Raw genomic sequence first — 25,135 nt, 5'->3', positions numbered from 1 at the left:
CAGGAAGGGGCAAGAGAATGGGATTGTAGCTGAACAGGCAGATGAGAGCCCTGGTCCCCTGTCCCTTGGGAGGCCTGTGGCTTTGCTAGGTATGTGTGCCACTTTGCTGTGGGCAGCCTTGGAGCGGGTGGCAGAGCTGAGGGTAGGTATCCTAAGCATTCTGGGCTGCAGCCTATTGTGGAATTGTGGCACTCTTGTCTGTGAGATGTTTTTGAGGCCCATTAGCAAGCATCCTGCTTTGTGAAGGGCTTCACCCATCACAAGACAGTCTCTCCCATGTTTGGTCACGTTCCTGTTCCTGATCTCAAACCCGTGCTCTGTCTTTTCTTTGCCAGTATGCCTGTGGTATTGAGGCTGAAGTGGTCGGGAAACCTTCCCCTGAGTTCTTCAAGTCTGCCCTACAAGCCATCGGGGTGGAAGCTCACCAGGTAGGAGGGGCAGAATCTCCTCTCTTCTTTAACTTTTTAAAAGGACCTTTACTGACTTAGTTCTTCTGGGTGTGGGATGGTGCCCATTCATTCTCTCCCTCCACCCTGTGGGTTCCAGGAATCGAACTCAGATTGTCAGGATCAGCAGCCAGTGCCGTTACCCACTGAGCCATCCTTCCAGCCCAGAACTCTTCTCCCTGAGAGGAATGAGATAGTTACTCGCCGTGTGTCCCAACAACCAGATCACACACATTCTCCTCTTGTAATGTTTTCCCCCGTCTTAAAAAACAAATTTTTCCTTTTTTGTTTTCTGTGTGTGTGTGTGTGTGTGTGTGTGTGTGTGTGTGTGTGTGTGTGTGTAAGTCGCAGGTACACGTGTGCCACAGTGTGCATGTGGAGGGCAGAGGACAGCCTCGGGTTGCCTTGTACTCTGAGATGAGGTCTCTCTTACCTGCCACTGCCTATGCCAAGCTGGCTAACCCCTGAGTTTCCAGGGCTTCTCCTGTCTCTGTCTCCCGTCTCAACATAGGAACACTGGGATTACAGATGTGTGCTGCTGTGCCCAGATCCTTATGGGACTCATGTTCGCGCAGCAAGCCATCTCTTCCAGCTAAGCCATCCCCTCAGCCCCAGAGCTGATTTTTTACTGTCGTGTTTTAAAGCAAATCTCAGGCCTATTGGATCCTTCCATGTTAAAATGTTTCCTTTAAAACCGGGCATTTTAACAAAAGTGCGAAGCAGTAAAAACCCCAGGCAATGACCCGAGAGCAGACAGAAAGATGCTGAGTCTCTTGGTTCCTTAGGACCACAAGTCAAACCCCATCACCTGCTATGGCCACTAAAGGAGAGAAACAGCAGGAAATGCCAAGTGTTGATGTGGAAGAGCTGGGGCCCTGTGTCCTGCCGGTAGGGCTGCTTTAGCGCACCAGTGCTGTGAGGGAAACTTTGGTGATGAGTCTGCCGTCTGCCCCCGTGGTTACACTCCCAGGTGTGGACCCAGATGAACTGACACTGGTGTTCAAACAACAACAGACTTGGAGGGCCTGAGGGTGCCTCCGTGGTTGAGCACTTGCCTAACAAGAACGAAGCCCTGGTTTTGAGCCCCAGAACCAAAGAGTCCTCTAAACCACGTATAGATGATCATGGCAGCTGTATTTACAGTAACTCAAAGGCTGAACAGAACTCAGCTGTCTGCCTATCCCCTAGGAATGGGTCAGCAGCATGTGTCCCACTCAGACAGTGAAGTATCACCGAGTCATAAAGAGGAGGGATGGACCATGAACGTAGTCTGCCAAGGACAGGAAGCTAGGTGTAAAAGCATGCATGGAATCCTTTTATAGGGCTTGTCCAGAACAGGCAAGCCCACAGAGGCAGAGAGAGTGGACTAGTGATTACCAGAGGTTGAGGTGTGGGCACGTGATGAACGTCGGTTCATGAGTACCTGGTCTCCTGTGGGTGATAAAAATGTTCTAGAGTTCAGACTGGCGTGATATCATAGTGGGTTAAATCACCTACAGCCAAGCCCAATGACCAGGCCTCCCAGGGTGGAAGGACAACTGACTCCTGGAACTCGTCTTCTGACCTCCGTATATGTGCCGTGGTGCACACCTGGGCTTTGTGCCTGGCACTGGGCGAGCTAATGCGGTCTGAATTTAAACAGGTACCTGTGCATCTCCCCCACTGTCCTCTCCTGGCTCCAGCCTGCCATTTTGCGGAAAGGCTTGCCAGTGTTATTTAAATCTCCGGATGTGTAGACAGAGTTTCACGTAACTATAGGCACACACAAGTAATAATCCCTGGCTCTGTAGTGTGTGTGTGTGTGTGTGTGTGTGTGTGTGTGTGTGTGTGTGTGTGTGTGTGCTTTTAATGGAAATGGCCTGGGAAGGGCTGCTGTAGGCTGCTCGGGTGCCAGGTCGTGGCTCACCTTAACTGTTCTGAGCTGCCCTAATCAATGAAGTCATCACCGCTCTTCCCTTGGTAATGGCTCTGCAGAGGTGTTTAGAGCCTGAGCTCCCCGTGGTGGCAGCCCCCAACCCAGTTTCCACCAGATTTTTCCCAAACAGCCTAGAAACAGCAGAGGACTGGGCTTACCCTATTAGAGGTAATCAGGCCCTTTCAAGGGTCCAGAAATAAGGAGAACAGCACACCTTAAATATACATTTTTTTTTAAAAAAAATCACATAAAAAAAAAAGATCCTTGGCTTTTGCCATGTTTGTGTTTGTCCTTATAAATGTGCCAAGCCATGGTGAAAATGCCTTAGTGAGTGTCACCTCTGCATTTCTGAGGTGACTGGAAGCTGAAGGTGTAGATATCCCTTGAGGACTGTCCATGCAGGGTGTGTGCCCTGCCTGCCCCACTGTGTGCTTCCCTGTGACGGGGGCGGACTCTGCCCAGCAGAGTCGAGGGAGAGCTGACAGCTCACGGGACACAGACTTTCTTGGGAAGTGAAGCCCTGGGGCTCTGGAAGCCTGTCCTCCAAAGCTTGTCACCTGTTAGGCTCCATTCTTCTGAGCACCCAGGATGGTGAAGGAGAGACCTGCAAGCAGGCAGTACTGAAGGAGCCGGAGGATCTCCTCTTTTAGCCCAGACTGTCTTCTACATCACTCTGTAGCCGACGATGAGCTTGAACTTCTGATACTCCTGCATTCCCATCTCCCGAATTCCACGATCTCAAGCATTCTCTTTGCTGCTGGGGGAATAGGAATGCAGGCTTCCACACACACCAGACAAGTGCTCTGCCCACTGACCCATGTGCCCCACACCAGAGACCGATTTACAAATCCAAACCACAGAGTCTGTCTTGGAGAGTGACAGCCCCCTGCAGCCCTCCGCATTTCTGGGTTCTCTTGGACTACAGTCCTTCAGTTTTGAATGTCTGTCTCCCCTGTATCACATCACAGGAAGGAGTAAAAGCCAAGCCTGACAGGTAGAGTTTTTTATTTCCCCCGACAGTGCACCTCTTGACCTCCATCTTCTTGCCAATGATTTTTTAAATCCTAAATGATTTGGCAATAATTGCTCCTCTCCGTGTGATTATTGTCCTTCACTGATGGTAAATCTGGAAATTCCCCAGGGTTCTGAGAGCATTTTGGTATGCGGAGCCCACAAGCTGGCCCAGACAGGCTTCACTGCACACCCCACTGGCTGCCCATGTCTAGCCCCAGCTCCCTGCCGCCCACATCTCTGCTTCCTGGGGTTCTGTCCCATGCTGGCATCATGTCATTGTCCCAAGCATCTATCCCACAGATGCTCTTCCATGTGATAGCACTTCCTCCGCGGGATTAGTTTTTTTCAGAAACCATCTCCAGGAGCCACATCAACAAATACCAGCCTGAGAGGATCCTGAGAAGACAGTTTCCACTGTCTAGTTGTATGTGTGCAGGCACGTACGTAAGAGTTTGCTTGGAGGCAGTATTTCTTGTGTCCAGGCTGGCCTTGAATTCACTGTGTAGCTGAGGATGACCTTGAACTTCTGATCTTTCTGCCCCTATCTCCTAAGGATTACAGGCACACACCACCCCACTTAGTGTATACAGTGCTGGGGGCTCAAACCCACAGCCTTGTGTATACTAATCAAGAACTCTATACTGACTGAGCTACAGCCCTACCCCATCTGTACACAATTCTACTGTTCTCAGAGGCATGGAAGGTACCAGGCATGACATGCCGTAGCTGGGATTTGCATTCCATTTCTAGGAAGCCCAGTCACACAAAGATCCCAACGCCTTTGGCAGCAGTAGACGCCCGAGTCGGAACCCTTGAGTGTTCAAAGGCTGAATCAACAGTTTTAGCGTGGCTCCTGGAAAGGGAGCCAGCAAGCCTGACATGAAGCATCTGGCCATCTGTACCTGAGGCCACTTTGTGCAAGTTGCTGGGTAGTCCTACAGCTTTGAAGTCTCGAGCCCGTGTGTCACTGTGCCCCAGGCTGTCCCACTAGGGCAAGTAGATGTCACTGGCTGGATCTTCCCAGGTGGCTGGATGGTTTCTACACTGCTGTATGAAAGTTGGTAGAAGACAAAACAGAGAACCTCCACTCCAGCTCCAAGCAGTGTTCCCCCCAACACTGTCCTCCTAGGAGAAGGTTCCGTGTTTTGCCAAAGCTGGGCTCTTGCCACAGGCACCATTATCTGCTCAGGATTGCTTTAAACTGACTTTTTAAAACTTAAGGGAGTTCCCACTAGTTTGGCCGACCGTCTCTGCAGGTTTCCCCATCATGATCCTGATGCCCCTTGCTCATAGAATCCCTCTTCTCTCTCTTCAACTGGACTTCCGGAGCTCGGCCTGGTGCTTGACTGTGGATCTCTGCATCTGCTTCCATCAGTTACTGAATGGAGGCTCTATGATGACAGTTAGGGTAGTCACCAATCTGATTACCGGAGTAGACCAGTTCAGGCACCCTCTCCACTATTGCTCGTAGTCTAAGGTGGGGTCATCCTTGTGGATTCCTGGGAACTTCCCTAGCACCCTGTTTCTTCCTGTTCTCTTGATGTCTCTCCCTATCATGGTATCTCTTTGCTTGCTCTCCCATTTTGTCCCTCTTCCAACTCGACCATCCCATTCCCTTATGTTCTCATGAACTGTGGACCAATAGTTGTGGATCCTCCATGGGACTGGACTAGGCCCTCTGCATAGGCGAGACAGTTGTTTAGCTTGATCTGCTTAAGGGGCCCCTGGCAGTGGGATCAGGATCCGTTCCTGCTGCATGCGCGGGCTTTTTAGAGCCCAGTGCCTATGGTGGGACACCTTACACGCCTTGGTTCAGGGGGAGGGGCTTGGACCTGCCTCTACTGAATGTACCAGGCTCTGCTGACTCCCATGGGAGTCCCTGCCTGGGAGGAGGTGGGAATGGGGGGTGGGTTGGGGAGGGGAAGGCTGGGAGGTGGGAAGAGGGAGGAGAAGAGGGGCACCTGTGGTTGGTATGTAAAATGAACAGAAAATTTCTTAATAATAATAAAAAAGAAAGAAAAATAAATAAATAAAAATTAAGTGAGTTTTAAAAGGAACTTTGGTGCATTACTACAACTGGAAGACCAGAATGTCTTGACTTTCCATAATATTCTAAGAATAAGCACCATATGATTATCTGGGGACATTGATGGAAATCAGCTTGTCACCAGTATTTGTAACATATCTGTGAAACACAGGAAGGAAGTGGAAGAGAGGTCGGAGAAATCCAGTGAGGATTTTCAAGTGTGCACTGGTCCCTGGCACCCCTTGGCCTCCAGCTGGTCTCCTCTCTGCTAGGCAGCCCTGCTCTGCTTCCTTTCCATGTATTCCTTTACTCTTTCTACTTCCCACCGCCCTGCGATCTGTTCCTCTCTTCACGTGGTCGCCTTTCTAGTTTCAGGACCTATAACCACACACGTATATAAATGCACACACTCATGCATGCACACCCACACACACAAGTGCACACACACGCACATATACAGATACACACATGTGTATAGTTTCGATTTCAGATTCTGCTTATGAGAGGAAACATGCTGTATTTGCCTTTTTAAGTCTGGCTTGTTTTGCTTAATGTAATGATTTCCAGTTGCATCCATTACAGAGTCCTCCATTGATACCATGACACTGGAGACCAGGCCACCAGCACAGGCCACCAGCACGTAAACCTTTGGGAGATACCCTCCAACCATATCCAAACCACAGTGGCTGCCTCTTTGCTGTGTCCTCACGTGGCCTTTGCTGCACTTGTCTGGAGGAGACAGCTGTGGGGTCTCTTCCCCCTCCAATAAGGACCCCAGTCACACTGGGTCAGGGCTCCACCCTTGACTTCACGGAATCTCAGTTACCTCTGCAGGTGCCATGTCCAAGTACTCACACTGGGGTTCAGGCCTTGCTGACTTCGGAGGGTACAGCTCAGCCCATGATAGCCTCCCCACACATACACCGTGAGAACACTGAAGGCAGGGGCTGGGCGAGTCACAGATTCACCTCACCTGCTTCCTGTGCCTGGAAAGACACACCCCTCCTTGTGTGATGTCCAGTGCCTTGAGAACTGTTGGTTCTGAGAACTTGCCTGGTTTGGGGGATTGTTTCAGGTGGGAGGAATCTGTCCCACAGACTGCTTCTGAAACCCTAGCCAGTAAGCAAGTATTTCTTGTGTGTGTGTGTGTGTGTGTGTGTGTGTGTGTGTGTGTGTGTGTGTGGTTAGAGTTTGGTTTTTACACGGAGTCACTTGACAATTGAGAGCAAAACCTTTTGAAATGGAGACTACACAGACTTGCCAGACACTGACTTAGTTTTCACAACACAATCACCTGACCCCAGAGGAGCATTTAGCATCAAGTAAAAGGCAGTCTGCTCTGTGTGGAGGCGGGTGCCCCTCAAGGCGCCAGATCACTTGGACGGCTGCTGATTGATTTCACATTGAATAAATAAACTGGTCATGGCCCAGGGGGGCAGCGGGAGATAGATTCAAGGTGGGTTGACTTTAAATCAATGCAATGACAATATTATCTTGTTTAATTTGTATGATGGTGGCTTTAAACATCAAATCAAGCCGTTTATTATGTCACGAAAAGAAAAAAAGAAAGATGAAGAACCCAGGAATAAGACTCTCCTGACATAACTTCTGAGCATATTTCACTACTGACAGGCCATCATGATCGGCGACGACATCGTGGGTGATGTTGGCGGCGCCCAGCAGTGTGGAATGAGAGCGCTGCAGGTGCGGACCGGAAAGTTCAGGTCAGTGCCCGCGGCCGCTTCGTTTTCCTGCTCTTCTCTGGACTGTCCCAGGGTGACAGCCTTCCTGTCTTGGGGCTTTTCTTTCCAGACAAACAGTATGTGGACATTCACGGCCTTGTCTGTAGCTGGCCCCTCAGGACCCGGATGGCTGACCTTTGTGGTAGAAATCACTGTCCTTCGTTGTGTGGTGGTGGTGAGGCAGAGCCTGGACTTCGAGGCAGACATGAATCTGCGTGGCGTGAGGATAAAGAGGCGAAGCTCTGCCCATGCTGGGGCTGCGGCCAGGGAATCGGGTGGAGCCATCCACGCTCCTTTGGGCAGTGTGCTCAGAACCTTTGCAGCCACTGAGGTTACAGCTGGCCTCACACTGTCTGGCTACCTGCCTTTTCTTTTCATTCCACCTTCTCCAACTTGTGAGAGGCACAGAGACCCCGGATAGCTGTCAGGGATACTCTGGGTCTGACATTTATGAACAGTTGCTAGGAATTGGGCAGTTGGGTCTGCCCTCTGGGGACTGGGCTGTGACTTGCTTCGCCGTTGAGAGTGTCTTATGCATCAGCCGTGTCTTGCTTATTTATTTATTGCTTAATAATTTTTTTATTATAATTAAAATATAACTACATAATTTCTCCCCTTCCCTTTCTCCTACCCCTCCTTTAAGTTTCGAGACAGGCTCGCATGTAGCCCAGGCTTGACTCAAACTTGCTATGTGGCCAGAATTGATCTGGAACTTCTGAGCCCCTCCACCCCCAGCTCTACCTACCAAGTATTAAGATTATAGGGGTGTGTCACCATTCCTAATTTATGCTGTGCTGGGGATCGAACCCAGGGCTCTGTGCGTTCTAAGCAAGCATTTTACCAACCGAACCGTATCACTAGCCCCTGCCTTGCCTATTTTCAGTGACTTCCATTGTGGCCAGGCCATTCAAACAAAGCACCATTTTGTCAGTGCTAGAGAGACTTGGTGAAAACATGGTTATCTGGATATGAAGGATGGTAGATCAGTCACACACATCTGAATGATTGTCTTAGACAGGGCTAGAATCCACCGATGGCCTAACCTTCACTCTGAGATCCATCCTGGGTGAGAAACCTGAGGCAGGCATGAGCTGAGGCCCTCTGTAAGCTCAGAGTGAGGGAGGGAGTGTCCACACTCCTGGAGTCTGGGGTCAGAAGCCACTTAGACTCTCCCAGGGTGGAAGTGGTTTTGAAACCCCAGCATCCCTGAAATACAGACTTTCTTTCCTCCCCAGTCTCTCTGAGGAGGCTCTTATGGCTCCATTGGTTATATCTGACCTGAGGGAGTCCTGCTCAGAGGCTACAAAAGCATTTTTCCCAAGTGGCCAGCCTGCCCCTTCCTGGTCTGTTCACACTGATGTAAAACACAGTACCACATTGCTGAAGACAAGAAATAGAGTCCCTCACGGTTCTGAAGCCTCGGAGTCCAAGATCAAGGTGCCGATAGGTCAGTGTCCCATTCCAAGATGGCTCCAGATGTGTCATCCTGAATCCCCAGAGGAGGAGGGATAGTGGATCCTAACATGTGCGATAGGAAGCAGAGAGCCCGCTCCCTCGAGGCCTTTTCATGGGGTATTAATCCTCATGACCAAGCGCCTCCCCAAGGCCCACCTTCCAACACTGTTGCACCAGGAATTTGGTTTCTAACACCAGAATTTGAGGGGACACATTCAGGCCATAGCAGACTTTACAATCCATGATCCCTCTTTTCCCTGAGAGTTGCAAAGCCTGATTCTGCTTTCTCCTGGCCAGAGGCTCCTCACTGGGCAGTGGGGCTCAGCACCCTTCTGTGGCTGCACTACTTATGGTAGTGCCCCATGCTGCTTAGCTGTGGGAGCCCAGCTGGCACATGTTCGGTGTGTGTTGCAACTTGGTGGCCAGACACGTGAGTAGCACTTTTGTTTTTGAAAGCCCAGAAGCAGGACTACTCTAGTTTATTAAGGAAAACATCTTAGTTGAGGAAAATGTGTCCTTGGTTGGGGCCTGTCTGGCCAGTCTAAACCTGTGTGGCCCATGTACTCAGAATGCACTGTGGCTTTGCTCTTGGCTGGAACAAACCTCTAGGCTGCTGAGTCTCTAAGGAAGATCCCTCACACCAGGAGGGAGGCCCACACACAAGTAGGATTAGGAGCTACACCCACACTAGTCCCCCAGGTGTGGGCCCATTGCAGAGTCCAGTGATCTCCATGCCATTCAGAGGGAAGTGTCAGCGGGGTGGGGTGTAGCTCAGTGGTAGAGTGCTTACCTGTAGCATGAATCTTAAAAAGTTCTTATTAATAAAACAAACCTGGAGCCAAGTATTGGGGTGAACACTGGAAGATCAGAGAGACAGAACAAGCCACAGCTAACCTCACCTGGCCAACTTCTCAGCTGATCTTGTTTCCTCGGACTGGAAGCCTCTGTGTCCTCATATCCGAATGGCTCTCAGCTGAACTGTGCTGCTCAAAACCTAAAAGCTTAACCAGCCAAATGCTTAACCAGCCAAATGCTGCTAGTTTCTGGTCCTCATGCCTTATATACCTTTCTGCTTTCTTTTTTTTTTTTTTTTTTTTTTGGTTTTTTGAGACAGGGTTTCTCTGTGTAGCTTTGTGCCTTTCCTGGAACTCACTTGGTAGCCCAGGCTGGCCTCGAACTCACAGCGATCCGCCTGGCTCTGCCTCCCGAGTGCTGGGATTAAAGGCGTGAGCCACCAACCTTTCTGCTTTCTACCACCACTCCCTGGGATTAAAGGCTTGCTTTCTGGGATTAAAGGCGTGATGAGTCACCATGCCTGTCCATATCCTTGAACACATGGATTTCTGCCTCTGGAATGCTAGGATTAATGGTGTGTCCCACCACTGCCTATCCTCATGTTTAATATTGTGGCTGCTCTGTCTCTGACCCCAGATAAGTTTATTAGCATGCACAATATTTGGGGGAATACAATACTACACTTACCCAAAATGTGTGAGGCCCTAGACCCAATCAATCCCCAGCACCATAAAACCTAAAATCAGCAAGAGGGAAGTGATATCCACCTGATGGAGCTTGCACTTGCAGAGAGAATTCCATCTGGAGACCACCCTTTTGGTCTTACAAGCACATGGCTAATGTTTTGGGTTTTCCTTTATTACAAAAATGGGATTATACTGTGCAACATGCTTTTTTCTTGACTGTTTTATGGCATCTTTCTGTAACTGTAAAGTTCCAACTAGTGCCTGGCACATGCCAAGTCCTTTGCTGGTAGCCCAGGGTGGTGACTGTGCAGCTGTGGTTAATTACCAACAGGCTTCTGGAAACTGACCACTTGCCCTGGTTCCACAGGACAGGACTTGTTTGTGAGGAGGCAGATCCTCTTTTGCTAGCCTGGAGAATGACAAAATAAGAATCTTAGTTCTTACAAGGGAGCAACTGGGTCACTCTAGTTGGTTGTATTTTTTTTTAAAGATTTATTTATTTATTATGTATACAGCATGTATGACCAGAAGAGGGAGCCAGATCTCATTAGGTGGTTGTGAGCCACCATGTGGTTGCTGGGAATTGAATTCACTCAGGACCTCTGGAAGAGCAGTCAGTGCTCTTAACCTCTGAGCCATCTCTCCAGCCCCTTGTTGTTTTTTTTTTTTTTTTAACTCTTTTACTCTTTACTCTTTGAGGACCCACCACTTAGCTCCCAAATAAATACACACAGAGACTTATTATTACTTATGAATGCCCGGCCTTAGCTTGGCTTGTTTCTAGCCAGCTTTTCTTAACTTGAATTATCCCATCTACCTTTTGCCTCTGGGCTTTTATCTTTATCCTACATGCCTTTCTTTACTTCTTACTCCATGGCTGGCTGTGTAGCCGGGTGGCTGGCCCCTGAAGTCCTCCTCCTTCTCCTTTTCTCATTCCTTGATCTTCTCCTCCCAGATTTCTCCACCTGTTTATCCTCTCTGCCCACCAACCTCATCTGTCCTTTCTCCTGCTTTGCTGTTGGTCACTCAGCTCCTTATTAGACCAATCAGGTGTTTTAGACAGGCAAAGTTACATAGCTTCACAGAGTTAAGTAAATGGAACACAAAAGAATACAACACATCTTTGCATCATTAAAACAGATGTCCCACAGCATAAACAAATGTAACGCATCTGAAAATAATATTCCACAACAGGTCACCCACAGTGAGGCTATTCCAGCACAAGAGGCTCGGTTTGTGCCGTTGTTCGTGAGTGTTGAAAGGCTGAGGGACTGTAGCATGAATCTTAAAAGTTCTTATTAATAAAAACAAATCTGGAGCCAGGTATTGGGGTGAATGCTGGAAGATCAGAGAAGCAGAACAGGCCACAGCCACCTCACTTTGCCAATTCCTCAGCTGATTCTGTTTCCTTCAGACCGGAAGCCTCTGTGTCCTCATCCAAATGGATCTCAGCTGACTGCTGCTAAAAGCCTAAAAGCTTAACCCCTAGTTCCTGGTCCTCATGCCTTATATACATTTCTGCTTTCTGTCATCACTTCCTGGGATTAAAGGCTCACTTCCTGGGATTAAAGGCTTGAGTCACCATGCCTGACTGTTTCCAGTGTGGCTTTAAACTCACAGAGATCCAGATGGATCTCTGCTTCCCAAGTGATAGGATTAAAGGCGTGTGTGCCACCATTTTCTGGCCTCTGTATCTAGTGGCTGTTCTGTTCTCTGACCCCAGATAAGTTTATTAGGGTGCACAATATTTTGGGGAACACAATATCACCACAAGGGACCTAGAGGTTATAGCCCTAGAAACACTGCCAGATAGGAGAGCCTCAAGTGGCTTGAAAAGTGACTTGTCCCAATGGGAACATGCAAAAAACACTGTTTTCAGAGACCAAGTAGAGATAGCAAGCCCAGCACTGACTTTCTATGGAGAAGACAGTTTGGAATGTTGATACTTTGTTACTCTTACTGTTAGTGGCTGTCTTAGTGGTGTCTTTCTATTGCTGTGAAGAGACACCATGACCACAGCAACTTTTATAAAGGAAAACATTTCATTGGGGAGGCTTACAGTTTCAGAGTGTTAGTTCATTATCCTCATGGTGGGAAACACGGTGGCATGCAGGCAGGCATGGCGCTGGAGAGGGAACTGAGAGTTCTGCATCTTGATCCACAGACAACAGGAAGTGAACTGTGACACTGGGAGTAACTTGAGCATAGGAGACCTCAAATCCCACCCCCACAGTGACACACTTCGTCCAACAAGGCCACACTTACTCCAACAAAGCCACATCTCCCAATAGTGCCACTCCCTATGAGCTTGTGGAGGCCAGTTACATTCAAACTACCACAGTGGCCTACTAGGAAATCTACCCTTAATCTTAACCCTGACCACTAACCCTATCTCTAACCGTAACGCTTTATGTTACACTTACTATCAGTGAACTACTGGAAAATTTTAGTCTAACCCTAACCCTAACCCTAACCTGAGCTTTTGTGACTGGAGGTGTGTGTGTGTTCTCGCACTGTCCCCTTTTCACTGCAAATGACACTCTTAATTCACAGATGCACCCTCAGGTGACCGCTGACTGCACACTGGTGGCCACAGGGGTCCTGTGTCCCTTATCCCTAGGGAATAGTGGTGGCTATTGTGAATAGCCGTGGTGGCTGCTGTGACTCCAGCAGCATCTCTGGCATCCTGCACACTGCCCCCTGCAATGTGTGCTCTCGGTGTGTGCCAGTGGGCGGCCTCTGAATTCAGACAGGCTCAGATCTCTTCCTCTTCCTCATTTTGTCCCTTCCAAACACATCAGGTCTGAGGACCAACTCTACCAATGAGCTGGTTTACAGGAAGACCTGGCTTTGGGAGCCTCTGACCCGGAACAGGTCCTGCAGTGGGTCATCTAACCTCATCCCCACACCCGGGAAGTGTCACCTTGTGCCTGTGGATGATGCCTGCAGGGCCTGGTTTCCAGGCTTCTCTGAGAGGTGGAAGGGAACCCTGTGTAACCTTTAGCTTCCGCTGTCTTCACGTGGGGCGCTGGAAGGGCCCTCACAGACTCCTCAAGGAAACTGCACCCAGAAAGGTACATCAGAGCCATCTCAGAAGAGACCCAGCTGCCTGGAGTGGGGTGAGGTCCCTTACCTAGGGTCGACCCCAGAGGACTGAGTGCCAGAAGCCTGAGTAAAAGGCCCAAGGCATCCGCATTAGGGTGACACTGGTCTAGCCTTGTCCTCTGTCCTCTGGTCCCTAGGACAGTACTGGAGGCTGGTCCTATTTCCCACAGATAAAAGAGGAAACGGAGCCGAATCTCAGAGGGACCACAGAACCCCCAGTATCATTGTGCCATCTCCCATTTGCAGACACAGAAACTGAGGCCCAAATAGAGCAGGGACATTGGTGCTGGGATGTCCTGCCAACCACTCCTCCTGCTCCGTGACCATCACCTCTGCGTCCTAGATTGCCATTGCTAAAGCAGTGGCTGGTGGTCAGGAGCACTGAGTGTAGGTGGTGACCATGCTGAGTAGAAAGGGGAAAGGCTAAGTGTCATAAGTGACTTTGTGCCCTGTACCCTTAGGGGTCCCCTGTGTCATGACACTGTTGTAAGAACAAATGGTCTTTCAGGGTGCACTCAGCTTGCCCAAGGCTTGTGAATTTGGGGCTTCTCAAAAAGGAAAGCCATCCCACCAGAGCTAACGCCTGCTGACCCATGCCCAACCAGGGCGGCCCTTGCCTAAGTGGAAATCACTGGACACGGGACTCTGCCTGCCCCAACACGGGCTGGCTGGCCCATTAAGTGGGCGCAATGGTAGCCAATGTATCCCTGCACTTTAACTTGTCCCAGCCCCCCGCCCCTCCCCACCAAGCAGAACCACATCTAGACAAGGACTCTGTACCTCAGACAGGGTTACTCCAGGATCATGGGGTGATGGCGGTGGCATCTGACCCTGGCCTGTGACAGGGAAGAATGGGGGGCTGTCACACAAACTGTCCTCACAGTATTCCCTCTCCCTGGTGTAGGGTGACCTCATTTTATCCCATACTCAGACCTGGGTTCCACATGCTAGCTGAAAGGCCCAAGCTTCCTCCTGTATCCATGCAGCTAGTCTGACAGGGTACCTCAAGTATTGGGGGGGGGGTGAAGCTCAGGGAAGACAGGACAGCACCAGGTCCCCCCTCCCCTAATTGTCCTCTCCTTCCCATCCCTCTTCTCCAGGATCACCACCACCAGCTCCACAGTCAGCTTTCCTTTTCCTCGTTCTTGCGCTGCCTCCTGCTCTGGCCACGAGAGGGCGCTTGATCACCAGGTTCTAGAAGAGCCAACCCTTCCTTAGTTCAGGACTTGAATGCACAGACCACAGGCTGCAGCACATCAGACCCTAGTGCACATTCACAGGCACTCACAGCCAGCCTCCCTTCCACCCCTCACCGCCCACCCCCCACCCCAACACACACACACACACACACACACACACACACACACACACACACACACATATTCACAGGCACTCACAGCCAGCCTCCCTCCCACCCCCACCCCAACACACACCACACACCACACACACACACACACACACACACACACACACACACACACACACACACTCACATCCATGCCCCTGTACTCGCAGCTCACTCCCATGCATGCTCACCCCCTCCTGCTCCCCTGCTGATATGTGTCTTTGTCATCCTTGGGGTCGGGCTAGCTTGCTAGACGCAGGGCAGGCTGGGGTCTCAAGAACCAAAGCAGGTTCTGTGACCCATGGAGGCTTCTCTTTTGTTCTTCTCCAGCTGGTACCTTCCCAGGAGGAAAATCCTGGGTCCCCTGCCATTGTCAGAGAGGAGAGAGGCCAGGTCCCTGTGTCAGGAGAGTCCTTGCCCACAAGTCCCCTGCTGCCCCCTCTGCGTTTGTTCCCGGAGCCATTGTCCATGCTGTGCCCCTCCACCCCTGTTCCCATGTGTCCCCGCCTAAGCTTGTCTGGATCCCGTGAGGATCCCTGCCTAGCTTTCTTCATGCCAGACTCTCAGTGTCCTCCAACCAGCAGGAGGCTCCACCGTGCCGGGTGGGGCTAGAGGGGCAGGGTGACTTAACACCAGGTGGTTAACACTAGCTCCTTTCCCTCTGCACCCCACATGTGCTTTGCTCCAGGAGCTGGGCAGATGGCTCGTGAGTAAAGCATGTATTTGCCTTGTAAACACGAGGACCTGAGTTCAGATCCTCAGAACCCACATAAGACTGGCTGTGTCAGTGAGCGGCTGTAATCCCATACAGGAGAATCATGGGAAGTTTGCAGGCCAGCTAGCCTGCTGTCTGCAGCAGCAAACAGCCAGAGACCCTGTCTTGACCCACGAGATTGTCCTCTGACCTCCACACACAGCCATTCATGATAGGCACACCCACACTATCACAGATGAACACGAGTGTGCAGAGGCGTGCACACACATAAATAAAAATAACAAAGAATTCCCCCAACCTTCTTATTTCCACACCATTTTGAAATTTTCCAAATGGATGTCTTTATATGCTGTTTCACACAGATCCCATTCAAGTCTCTTTTAGTGACTCCCAGAACTCTTGAGAGAGCTGTGAAGTCCCCTGGTGACCTCCAGGCTCCTTCATCCCATGTTCTACCCTGACCCAGCTCTGTCAGGAGCAACAGTTCTGAAGCCCACCGGCAGCAGTTTCATGTGCTTTTTCCTCGTGACAACACCCAGTCCACGCTGTGGGGCAGTAGATGAGGGCCAGTTCCCCCCAGAGTGCCATCCTGCCAGGTGACCAGTGATGCCCGTTACTGGTGAGGTTAGCATTGACTGCTTGATGACAACGGTGACTACCGTTGGAGGTAGGTGGTCAAGTTCAAGCCTGGGGTCTGTGAGGCTGTGCCTTAAGCATAAGCAAACAGGCGTCAGCCACCATGTGTTTCTACTGTCTCTTAATGTCTGTGGGAAGACACTAGTGGCCTGTCCCTCACCCACTTTCACACAGTACCCTCAATATCAGTGGACATTTCTGTTTTGAGCTGGTCATTTTTCCTTTTTTAGATTTTTTTTTCTTTTTTAAATTACGTGCACATGGTGGGGTTGGGCAGGAGGGATGTGTCCATGAGTGCAGTTGGTCACAGGGTCCAGAGGAAGGTTTTGGGTCCCCAGTAGCTGGAATTACAGGTTGTGATGAGCCACTTGACAAGGGTGTTGAGAACTAAACTGAGGTCCTCTGCAAGAGCAGGGCACACTGTTAACCACAGAGTCCTCTCCCTCGCCCGAGTCTGTTGTCTCTGTGACAGTCCTGGAATCATTTCATCATTTGTCCTTAGGTTTAGTATTGCCATTCTCCTCGAAACAAAACAAGAGTTTCTTCCCTCCAGTTCATTTATACCACCGTGAGTCCGCAGGTTCCTGTTTGATCTATCAGGTTATCATTTGTCTGCTCAAACGCTCCTCATTGTGTCCCCTCGCAGCCCCTCCATCTGGCCCCACATTCTTCTGATGCCCCCACACCGTTCTCTGTGCCCTTCCTGGATTTCTGGTGCAGAAAGCCCTTTCAGGTTCATCTTCTGTCTTTGCACAACCCTGGAATCAGCCATTTCTCCAGGAAGCCCCTGGTTCTCTCCATGCCAAGTGCCCTGTAGCCTCTAAACCTGGGGTGAGGAGTGCCTCTGGGTGTCATTCTGCCATTCTCGGCCCTCCAGTTACCAGAGGAGAAAAAGTGCATGCCCCAACCTTCATGGTGTACTTACACGGCGGCGAGCTTATTTCTGCGTCCACATCCATTTGTGGAGAGTGTGAGGTACTTACCAGTGGCACCTGGCTGCAGTTTTCCTCCTCCAACAGGGAGAACTTGACTCCTGCTGCCTCTCCCCACCCTCCTACTTGCTCGCTCCCCACTGGCCTTCTTTGGCCTTGTCTGGGAGCATGAGCCAGTCTGAGCAACAGAGACCTCCCGGCTGGCCCCATCATACTCTCACTGAGCCTCGAGGCGGACGGAAGTCCACTTCCCTAGGAAGGAGCTGACTTACCTGGGGTCGCCCTGCTGGGAAAGGTTGAGCAAGACACACACAAGCAGCGTGTGTGTCCTGTGTCTCCAGTGAAGGCTTAGCTATGAGGCTTCAGTGTCCAGGGAAAGCGGCGTTTGTGCTTGGTGATCGTGTGCTGGTGTGGCAGGGTGTGAGCTCTGAAGATGAGAACCTCAGGTTTACTGGGCACTAGTGATGAAGAAGCTTCCAGGAATGGGTTTTGCATGGGGGGGGGGGCGGGGGCGGGCGCTGGGGAACTTGGAACCTTCTGCTACAGAGGAAATTCCCAGACACCCTCCAATGGGTGAGTAGGGGAGTCCATGGCCAGTGGTGCCCAGTTTTAGAAGCGATGTATCGATTTCCTTCAGTGCCTCAGTTCTACACACGGCCCTAGCAGAATGCTGGCTTCTCATTTAATCTTGGTTGGTTGGTTGGGGTTTTTTTCTTTGTTTTTTTTGTTTGTTTGTTTGTTTTAGTCTCTTGTGTCTAAATTATACAGATAGCTGTAGCAGGAAGGTGCAGCACCCATTGTCAGCAGTATCAGGCAGGAGGCTGGGAGGCTGGGGTACTCTCGGCCTGCAGGGTGCTGTGGGGCCCCAACAGGTCCCCACCCTCACAGCATCTGATGGTTCCGAAGAAAAGGTGCTTGCTGTTGGCATTGGGGTCTGAACTCTGTGTTCCACTGCACTGCATCCCAAGGGGTTCAAACTGCAGAACCAAGAGGGGCTGTTTCAGGGTTTCCCAGGCTGTGACTGCCGAGCTCCAGTTCTGCCCTGGTCTCTCAGGACCTGGGGACCATGGTGAAACTTAGAAGTCTCTCCTCATAGTGTATCGTAAGCAGCTCTTTTGACTCTTCCTTATTCCTTGACTCTTCTGGACCAGGGAAGGTGGTGGTTATCCCACCTCTGCCTTAAAAACAGAGCCAGGTTGGGGAGCTCTGACCTGACCTGTTAAAGAGGGAGGCTGAGTTTAGGGAGTCTGTGGGCTAGCAGGCTGCTCTGGCCCCAGCCTTTCTACACCTCTCTGTTAGCCTCTCCACCTCACAGTGGAACAGGCTTATTCTGGAGTGCTCCACCAGGAATCCTAGCTCCCATGGGTACAGATGCTCATGGAAAGTAGGATCCCCAGTAGGGTGTGTAAGGCAGTCCTTGGTTGTTGTTTTTCTCTCTCTGTGTGTGTGTGTGTGGGTGGGGCAGTTCTGGCAGGCCTTAGGCAGCACGGAGAAGAAGGGGTTAACCTTCTTGGACCCCACCAGTAAAGAGGAAGCTTAGTGTTTCCATGTGAAATAGTTTAAAATAAACTTCGAGGCGAGCTCAGACAGGGCTGCTGCAGCCAGATGGAAAGAAGGCACTGAAGTGCCGGGCTGGGTGAGTGTCCCAGCTGGTGGGCCCCCCTCGAGCCCAGTGGGCTGTGGACAGGAGGTGGGCAAGCCGAGGCTTTAGTCTGGCCCCTGGAATGTAGTCCTGGCTCTGCTGGAGAGCGCCAGGTGGCTCAGACTCCCTGGTTTCCTAATAAAAACAATAGCCATCTCGGAAAAGAATGTGAGCCTCACATTGCGCCAGGAGACAAGCCCTGGTGCTGCTTCTTGGAACAACCCTAGAAAGTAAATATAGTAAATTATTTAAACTCAGCTGCCTCTGGGCTTCAATAATTCAAATTCGGGGAACAGTTCAACCTAGTAGACCCTAGAGTTCAAGTGACTGTAGAGTTCCCAATTTCCCCATCTCCCCACAGCTTTCCAGCTGCCGAGAACAGTCCAGGGCACATGTTCTATGAGGTACTCCAGGGAGATGTTGGACATCAGACCAGTGGCCGCATGACCGGAAGCAGCCTCCGGGATGGAGGCTCCAGGGGTGTCATCAATCAAGGCCCGGAGAGTGGGTGGCAGGCATGCCCAGCCTGAGGCGAGCTGTGTTGTGTGATATTTTGTTAGGACCACACTTCAGAGCTGTGCAGTTGGGGGGTAGTAGATACCTGGTACAAGGCTGTAGATGCCATCGGTACCTCCTCTACCCCGATGCCCAGTCCAAGGTCTACAGCAAACCTGCACTGCTCCAAAGCTCCCCAGTGCCCGGCTGTAGCTCTGGCAGGATGCCATCCCTCTCCTGTCCCTCCGCAGTGAGTCTCACCAGCTAGTAGAACATTATGCCATGGCAGCCAGGGTGCTCACTGCAGTTGAGTCTTTCATTTCTGCACCTCCTTCAGGCTGCTCCCCCTGTGTCCTGAGGGCAGTTGCTGCAGTGGGCAGCTCTGGAGCAGCTCTTGCCCCAGGTACCATGCACCCCGGCAGTGTGCTCAGCCTGGCACTCCAGCCCAAGGCAGCCATGCTTCTCATTTGCCTTGGTGGTTCCTGTAGATTTTTTTTTTTTTCTGCTGGTGTCTGGGGCTATGTGGGCTGGCTTGCCATAGTTTAGGAGCTCATGAAGATGTTTTCATTTCTTTTGAAACCAGAAGCAAAAACGTATGTGTAGTCAAATGCCTGAGCGGGCACAAGTCCGGGGTTCTCGCTGCCCTGCCTACTCTGGCCCGAGCCTCTCAATCCCACGTTTTCCCCACGGATCTCCCTCACCTTCCTTGGGGGTTTTGGAGGGCATGCCTGCCTGCCCTCACAGCTGCTGTCCATCTGTGTCCTGCACATCTGGACCTCATCACACTGATCCTTCTGGCCCTCCTGTCCTATAGTTCTTAATGTAGCTGTGATGCAGCCACTCTGTGACCAGTGTCTTTTGTCCCCACCTTGTTACATGTGTCCTATGAACAGGGTCTACCCAGGCCACCCTCACTGCCACCTGGTACCCATCTCAGGGTATGGTGCATAACAAATCCTCTGTCAAGACCTGTTGGAGGGATAGGTGCCCAGATCTAAGTCCTTGTCTAAGTCCTTGAGAATTTCCCCTATTTCAGCCAGTATTATGCAACCCTGTGTAGGCCATATGTAGGATAGACAGTACGTATACTGAGAGAGGCAGGAATCCCTGACTAGGGGGGCGGGTCCCATCCTCCCACAGCCTATATGCTTCTAGCTGGCCCAGGGGACCCCAGACCCTGTCATCTTCCCCTCAGACTTACTCCATTCCAGGGTTGACATGCCTGTGGGCATATAACAAGCGCCTGTGCCTGCAGCTGCTGTGAGCCTCCAAGAAGGAGAAGATCTGAAGCCCTATCACGACTGAGACTGGGAAGCCTGGGAGCCGGGAGCCTTTCCTGTGTTCAGTACCTTACTTGAGAAGAGAGATCTGAGTAGCCAGGGCCTCTTCCACAATGATGCTAGGCTGTGCTCTGTCCTCCTGTCAGGTGGAGGGTTCTTGTGGGGCCTGCCTAGGCCCAAGTCAGCAGTCTATAGAAAAGCCATTTCCTGCCCTCGAGATTCCAGTTCTCCTTCCTGTTTTTAAATGTTTAATAGAGGCTGTAATTTTTTTTTAAATTAAAGTGATTTTTCTATTTCTGCAAGAAATGTCTGCCCTTTGGAAAATATGGGAAAGCACAGAGGAAATAATTCAGAATCCCATCTCTCTGAGGAACTCCAGTTAGCATTTTGTTCTGCCTGTTTCCTTAAGAGGCAGCAATAACAAAAAGACATGAAATATGATTCTTTATAAAATGCAGTTTTGTACTTAAAATCAGATGAAGAGTATTTGAGCCTCACCATATTTCTGTCCTAGGGCAACATTGTGTCCTGGCAGGTGACCTAACAGTGAGGGAGTGACCCTTGGGGCTGCCCAGGGATACGTGTACCCAGGAAGTTAAAAGCTAGCAGAGTGAAGGGGATGTAGGGAACTTTATCTGGTCTGGCCTGAAAGCAGTGGAAGCCAGAGCTGAGCACGTACCTCTCCCAGCCTTGGATGCCAGAGGAGGCCTCCCGCCCCCATACAGTGCGAATCTGGATCTCCCCATCTGTGGTTTCTGGGATAGAGTAGAAATCCTTCTCTTCTTGGAAGTCAGGGGTGGGGATTCTGCTTCCCATTGTGAGCTTTCATCTGAGGACAGCTCTGTGTACATTTGTCATGTGCCAGCCCTCGACCTAACTAACCCTCCTTGTGGTGTGGCCTGTGGCTGGCAGCCCTGAGGGCCCCACCTCAGAGGTAGCCGCCCCTCAGTTACAGCATTGGTCAGTTTGATAGGCCGAAGTGCTCCAGCATATATCCAGCTGTTAGCGGCCCCTGGGCTGGGGGTTTAGGTCAGAAGGCAGGCATCGGAACATCCTGTTTGCTGGGGTCAGGGTTCTTCTCATATATAAACAAATAAAACTGATTATTAATGCATCACAAAAGCACACAGACCCTAGATGCACGCAGCTCTGTGAATGAGTGAACGCCCTGGCCTTTCCAGCATCTTCTGCCCTCCAGCCCTCAGACGCACCCTCCTGATAGCTAATAACAGAGACACTTTTGCCTGTCCCGGGACTTGCTATAAATGGAAACAAACCATGTGTGCTATTCCTTCTCATGGTCAGACTTTTAAAGGGGCTTCTGTCGGTCTGGCAATCAGGCTGTGTGACGCCATCCTGCCACCTATGGTGGGGAAGGCCCCCTGCAGAAACCAGGAAAGAGTCACGTGTGAACAAGGAGCTGCTTCTGGGCTGGAGGGCATAGGGTTGCAGCCACAAGACATGCCTCCAGCCAGCATCGCCTCTCCCTGAGGAGGATCCTGAAGGGTAAAGATGAGTACTTCATAGGAGAGTCAAGAGAAGGTAAATGAGGAAGAGGAGCAAGCCCTGGCCACATCTGCCCTGTCCTTTTGCTGCAGGGGGCTCAGGAAGCCTGTGTGCCAGGGCAGGGGCCAGAGGGGTACCCATTACCTATCCCACCCCTTAGGGGAACCCATTCATTAGAGCTCCATGTTCTGCTCCTGGACTAAGCCTGAGAGACAGTGACACATGCTGATTCTGGTGCCTCCAGGAAGCAGCTACTTCTCCAGACCGCCTCCATCTTCTTCCGGGGGTGGAGCCGTTTCTTTACCTTAGGACTATAAGGAGGAAAGGAAACAGACAGTCATGTAGGATGGGAAGGGGACCAGATGCTGTGGCCCAGCTATGACTTGGCCAGGCCTGCCTCTCAGTGGGTCTTAAGCTCTTCTCCCAGAAGAGATAGAGTTGGTTGACCAGGCTCTGGGGTCTATCTCTGGTCACCTCCACAGCCAAGGGTTTGGCATCTTAGGGCAAAGGTAGTGTCCTAAGCTCAGGGCTTGGTGCCTTCCCACAGCAGATCTGGAGGAGCAGGAGTGAGGGCTGGGCTGGTGGCGTGGCTCTCGGTTTGGGCTGTGACCAGGCTTTGGGACTCTGCAGAAGTGGGTGCATTATAGAGCACTGTGCAAGTGGCAGCTCCGAGTGACTGTTGAGTTCTCTGTGGACCTGGAGCAGAGGGACCCTGGATGGGTCCTGACCTTGGCAGAGGCCAGGAAACAGCCACACGGTGCTACCAAGTCAGCCCCGGTTCAGACTGCAGAATTTACTGATTCTGTCCGTGCACAAGCGCAAAGCCCTCCCAATCCACCTGTCTTGGCCCATCTGCGCTGCTGTACCAGAGCCAGAGACGGTAATCAACAGAGAGCAGAAGCTTGTCCGAGGCTCTGCCCCTGGTAAGGGCTTTTCTTGCTGTGTCCTCACAAGGCAAGAGAACAGAGCAGGATGAGGATGGTGCCCTTTGAAGCCTCTTTATAAGTCACTCAATGTCATTCACCATCAGGGAGGCCTCGGTTCTTTGTTGCCTCCTAAAGGCCCCAGCTCTTGGAACCAGCACATGGGCACATCTAGGAAGGAGCACAATGACACCTGGCCCATCCTCAGAGCCCACCTCCTCTGAGGGTCTGTCACGATGACAATATCCATCTTGCCTGGGCTGCCGAAGTTCAGCAGTATTCATGTCGTAACCCACACCCCTCCCTGTAGGAGCCTGGCAGCTGTTTATAGCTCACCCCCATGTGGTCTTATGCAATTCAGAATGAGTGAGGCGCCCTGTGCAGCATCCTCGCTGGGCTGGCGGAGTAGCTTGTTCCTGTGTCTCCTCGCACTGGACATCCCAGGGTTCAATCCGACAGCAGGCATTATGAATGGGTTACCCAGCAGGCCTGTAGTCAGGCTGTAGCTGTTCTTCCCGGGACATCACGGGGGCGAGCTCAGGGGAGTATACCGATCTGTGTGGGTTGACACATGCGAGCCACATTGTGGCTAATCCCCTGGGGACCCTCAGAACTGAGAGTTACAGCCTCAGCTCCCGCTGGCCTCTCCGTGGGGAGGAAGACGCTCAAGGCCTGGGAGAGCTGCGGCCTTGGGGCAACAAGAGCCAAGTTTGGGTGCTGGGGTCGTAGCTTAGTCCTCCCCCTCTTGAAGCGTCCTTCTTGCCTGTGGTAGACAGGATGTTTGACTGTGCCCGCTTCTGGGAGCATTACAGACTAAAGAGGAACACCCCTGTGACCCGGCTAGAGTGGCCCCAGGTGCGTGACTAAGGCTCCACAGTGTCCAAGCTGATGTTGTCCATCTCCTGTAGGCATGCCCTTCAATCCTGCAGTCCCCGGAGAATGCACAGTCGAGCTGTTGGTTTTGCTGGGATGGGAGAGGTCTTTCCATTACAGACAAACAAGATAAGGCTTTCTTATGGCATGTTGTAATCCTGTTCCTAATTGCTCACTTCAATACTGAGACTTAAGATTCACTAATGATTCCATTAATTCTATTTGTGAAAAGACGCATTCTAGAAAAATCCACAGCTTATCCTGCCCGGTGTCCACAGGTAGAGTTTGAACAGACAGAAAGAGTGAGCCTGTGCCTCCCTCTGAAGGGCTGTTACCATTCCTGACTGTCTTTGGCCTGTGTTGAGGTGCAAAGGCCCTGGGCCACCACTTGGCCAAACAGACTTGGCCTCCGAGCAGAATTCAGGCTATGTGGGGAATGCTGAGCTTGACTGGGGATAACTGTAGAGGTCCAGGTGGCAGGAGCCGGCAAGGGAGGCTGCATTGGGAGGGTTAAGAGCTAGCTAGGACTTCATGGCCCTCCCCAGTGAGGACAGCCTAGGAGCCCCGTCTCTCGAGGAGATAGGGACACACCACAGTCCGTTAATCCACAGCCCACCAAGCAAAGATGGCTTTCTCTCCTGATTGGCGTATGGATGAATACCATTCACCCACTTTCAAGTGGGGTGCCGTGGAGGACAGAAGGGCAGGGCACCCTGAGCCCCAGGCCCTCTGCACTGATAGACGGGAAGGGGGATATGGATGGGAGACAGAAGGGCAGCACATAGGGCCAAGGCAGCCAGCCCCACAGTTCAGGGGAGGGCTGGACCGCCTGTGGCAAGTAGAAGGGCTACGGGGCAGCCTCTGAGAGTCCAGGGCCACGTAGCACAATCTGGCACATGTGTAAGACACAGCAGACAGCCACAGGGCCTTTGGACATATTGACTATATCTTAGTGGCAAGGCCAAGTGAAAGGGGACTGCATGTTTCTGAAAGCCCAAGTCAGCTGGTCACCCCCCTGAACCCTGGACTCTTACCTTTGACCCCAGAAGCTAAGGTAGAGAGGCCCTGACAATGTGCTTGTCTCTGTGACTTTTCTTCCCTGGAAACTAGCCCAGCTCCTGGGGATAAGAGGCCACAGTACTTCTACTCAGTCTGTCAAAAACATCTCTCTCTGCTCCAGAGACTGTGCTCTGTCCCAGCTTGACCTCATCCATCTCTGACCCCTCCATGACATCCCATCACGTGAGTTCTACCTATGCACCCCACCAGCCTCAACTCCAGTGGCCCTATAAAGAGAGAAGGAAAGGCAGGAGAGGGCTGCATGCAGCCCGAGAGGACCGTCCCCAGGAGCCTGGAAGGAGGGTGCCAGAACAGAGTGAGAGTGAGGCTAGACCAGAGAGACCGGGATGTGGGTATGACCGCCAGTGGATGCCAAAGGGCTCGTTGGTGGTCTGGGGAGATGGCTCAGTGGGTAAAGAACTTGCCATGCAAACACGAGGATCTGAGTTCAGTCTCCAGAAACCACATTAAAACACAAACAAACAAGCAACAAGCTGGGCATGGCGGTGTATGCTTGTAATTCCAACAGTGGGGAGGCAGAGAGG

The 25,135-nt window shown here is 51.4% G+C and overlaps 1 protein-coding gene across 4 annotated transcripts in view; it reads left to right on the top strand.

The window, feature by feature from the left end:
* Positions 1-25,135, top strand: part of Lhpp (phospholysine phosphohistidine inorganic pyrophosphate phosphatase) — a 99,184-nt gene that overhangs the window by 34,154 nt on the left and 39,895 nt on the right. For 2 of the 4 annotated variants that reach the window (XM_052762343.1, XM_052762342.1), the window contains exons 5-6: positions 336-428; positions 7,034-7,125. In XM_052762343.1, coding sequence (XP_052618303.1) covers positions 336-428; positions 7,034-7,125 — 185 coding nt within the window. Of the gene's footprint in view, positions 1-335; positions 429-7,033; positions 7,126-7,213; positions 7,659-25,135 lie in introns of those variants that run through there. The other 2 variants (XM_052762344.1, XM_052762345.1) reach the window with 2 other exon arrangements.

Source organism: Peromyscus californicus, unplaced genomic scaffold, assembly GCF_007827085.1.
Source record: "Peromyscus californicus insignis strain IS unplaced genomic scaffold, ASM782708v3 Scaffold_4__1_contigs__length_199733344, whole genome shotgun sequence".
In the NCBI taxonomy this organism is placed as follows: Eukaryota; Metazoa; Chordata; class Mammalia; order Rodentia; family Cricetidae; genus Peromyscus; species Peromyscus californicus.
This window is presented reverse-complemented; position numbering and strand designations above follow the sequence as displayed.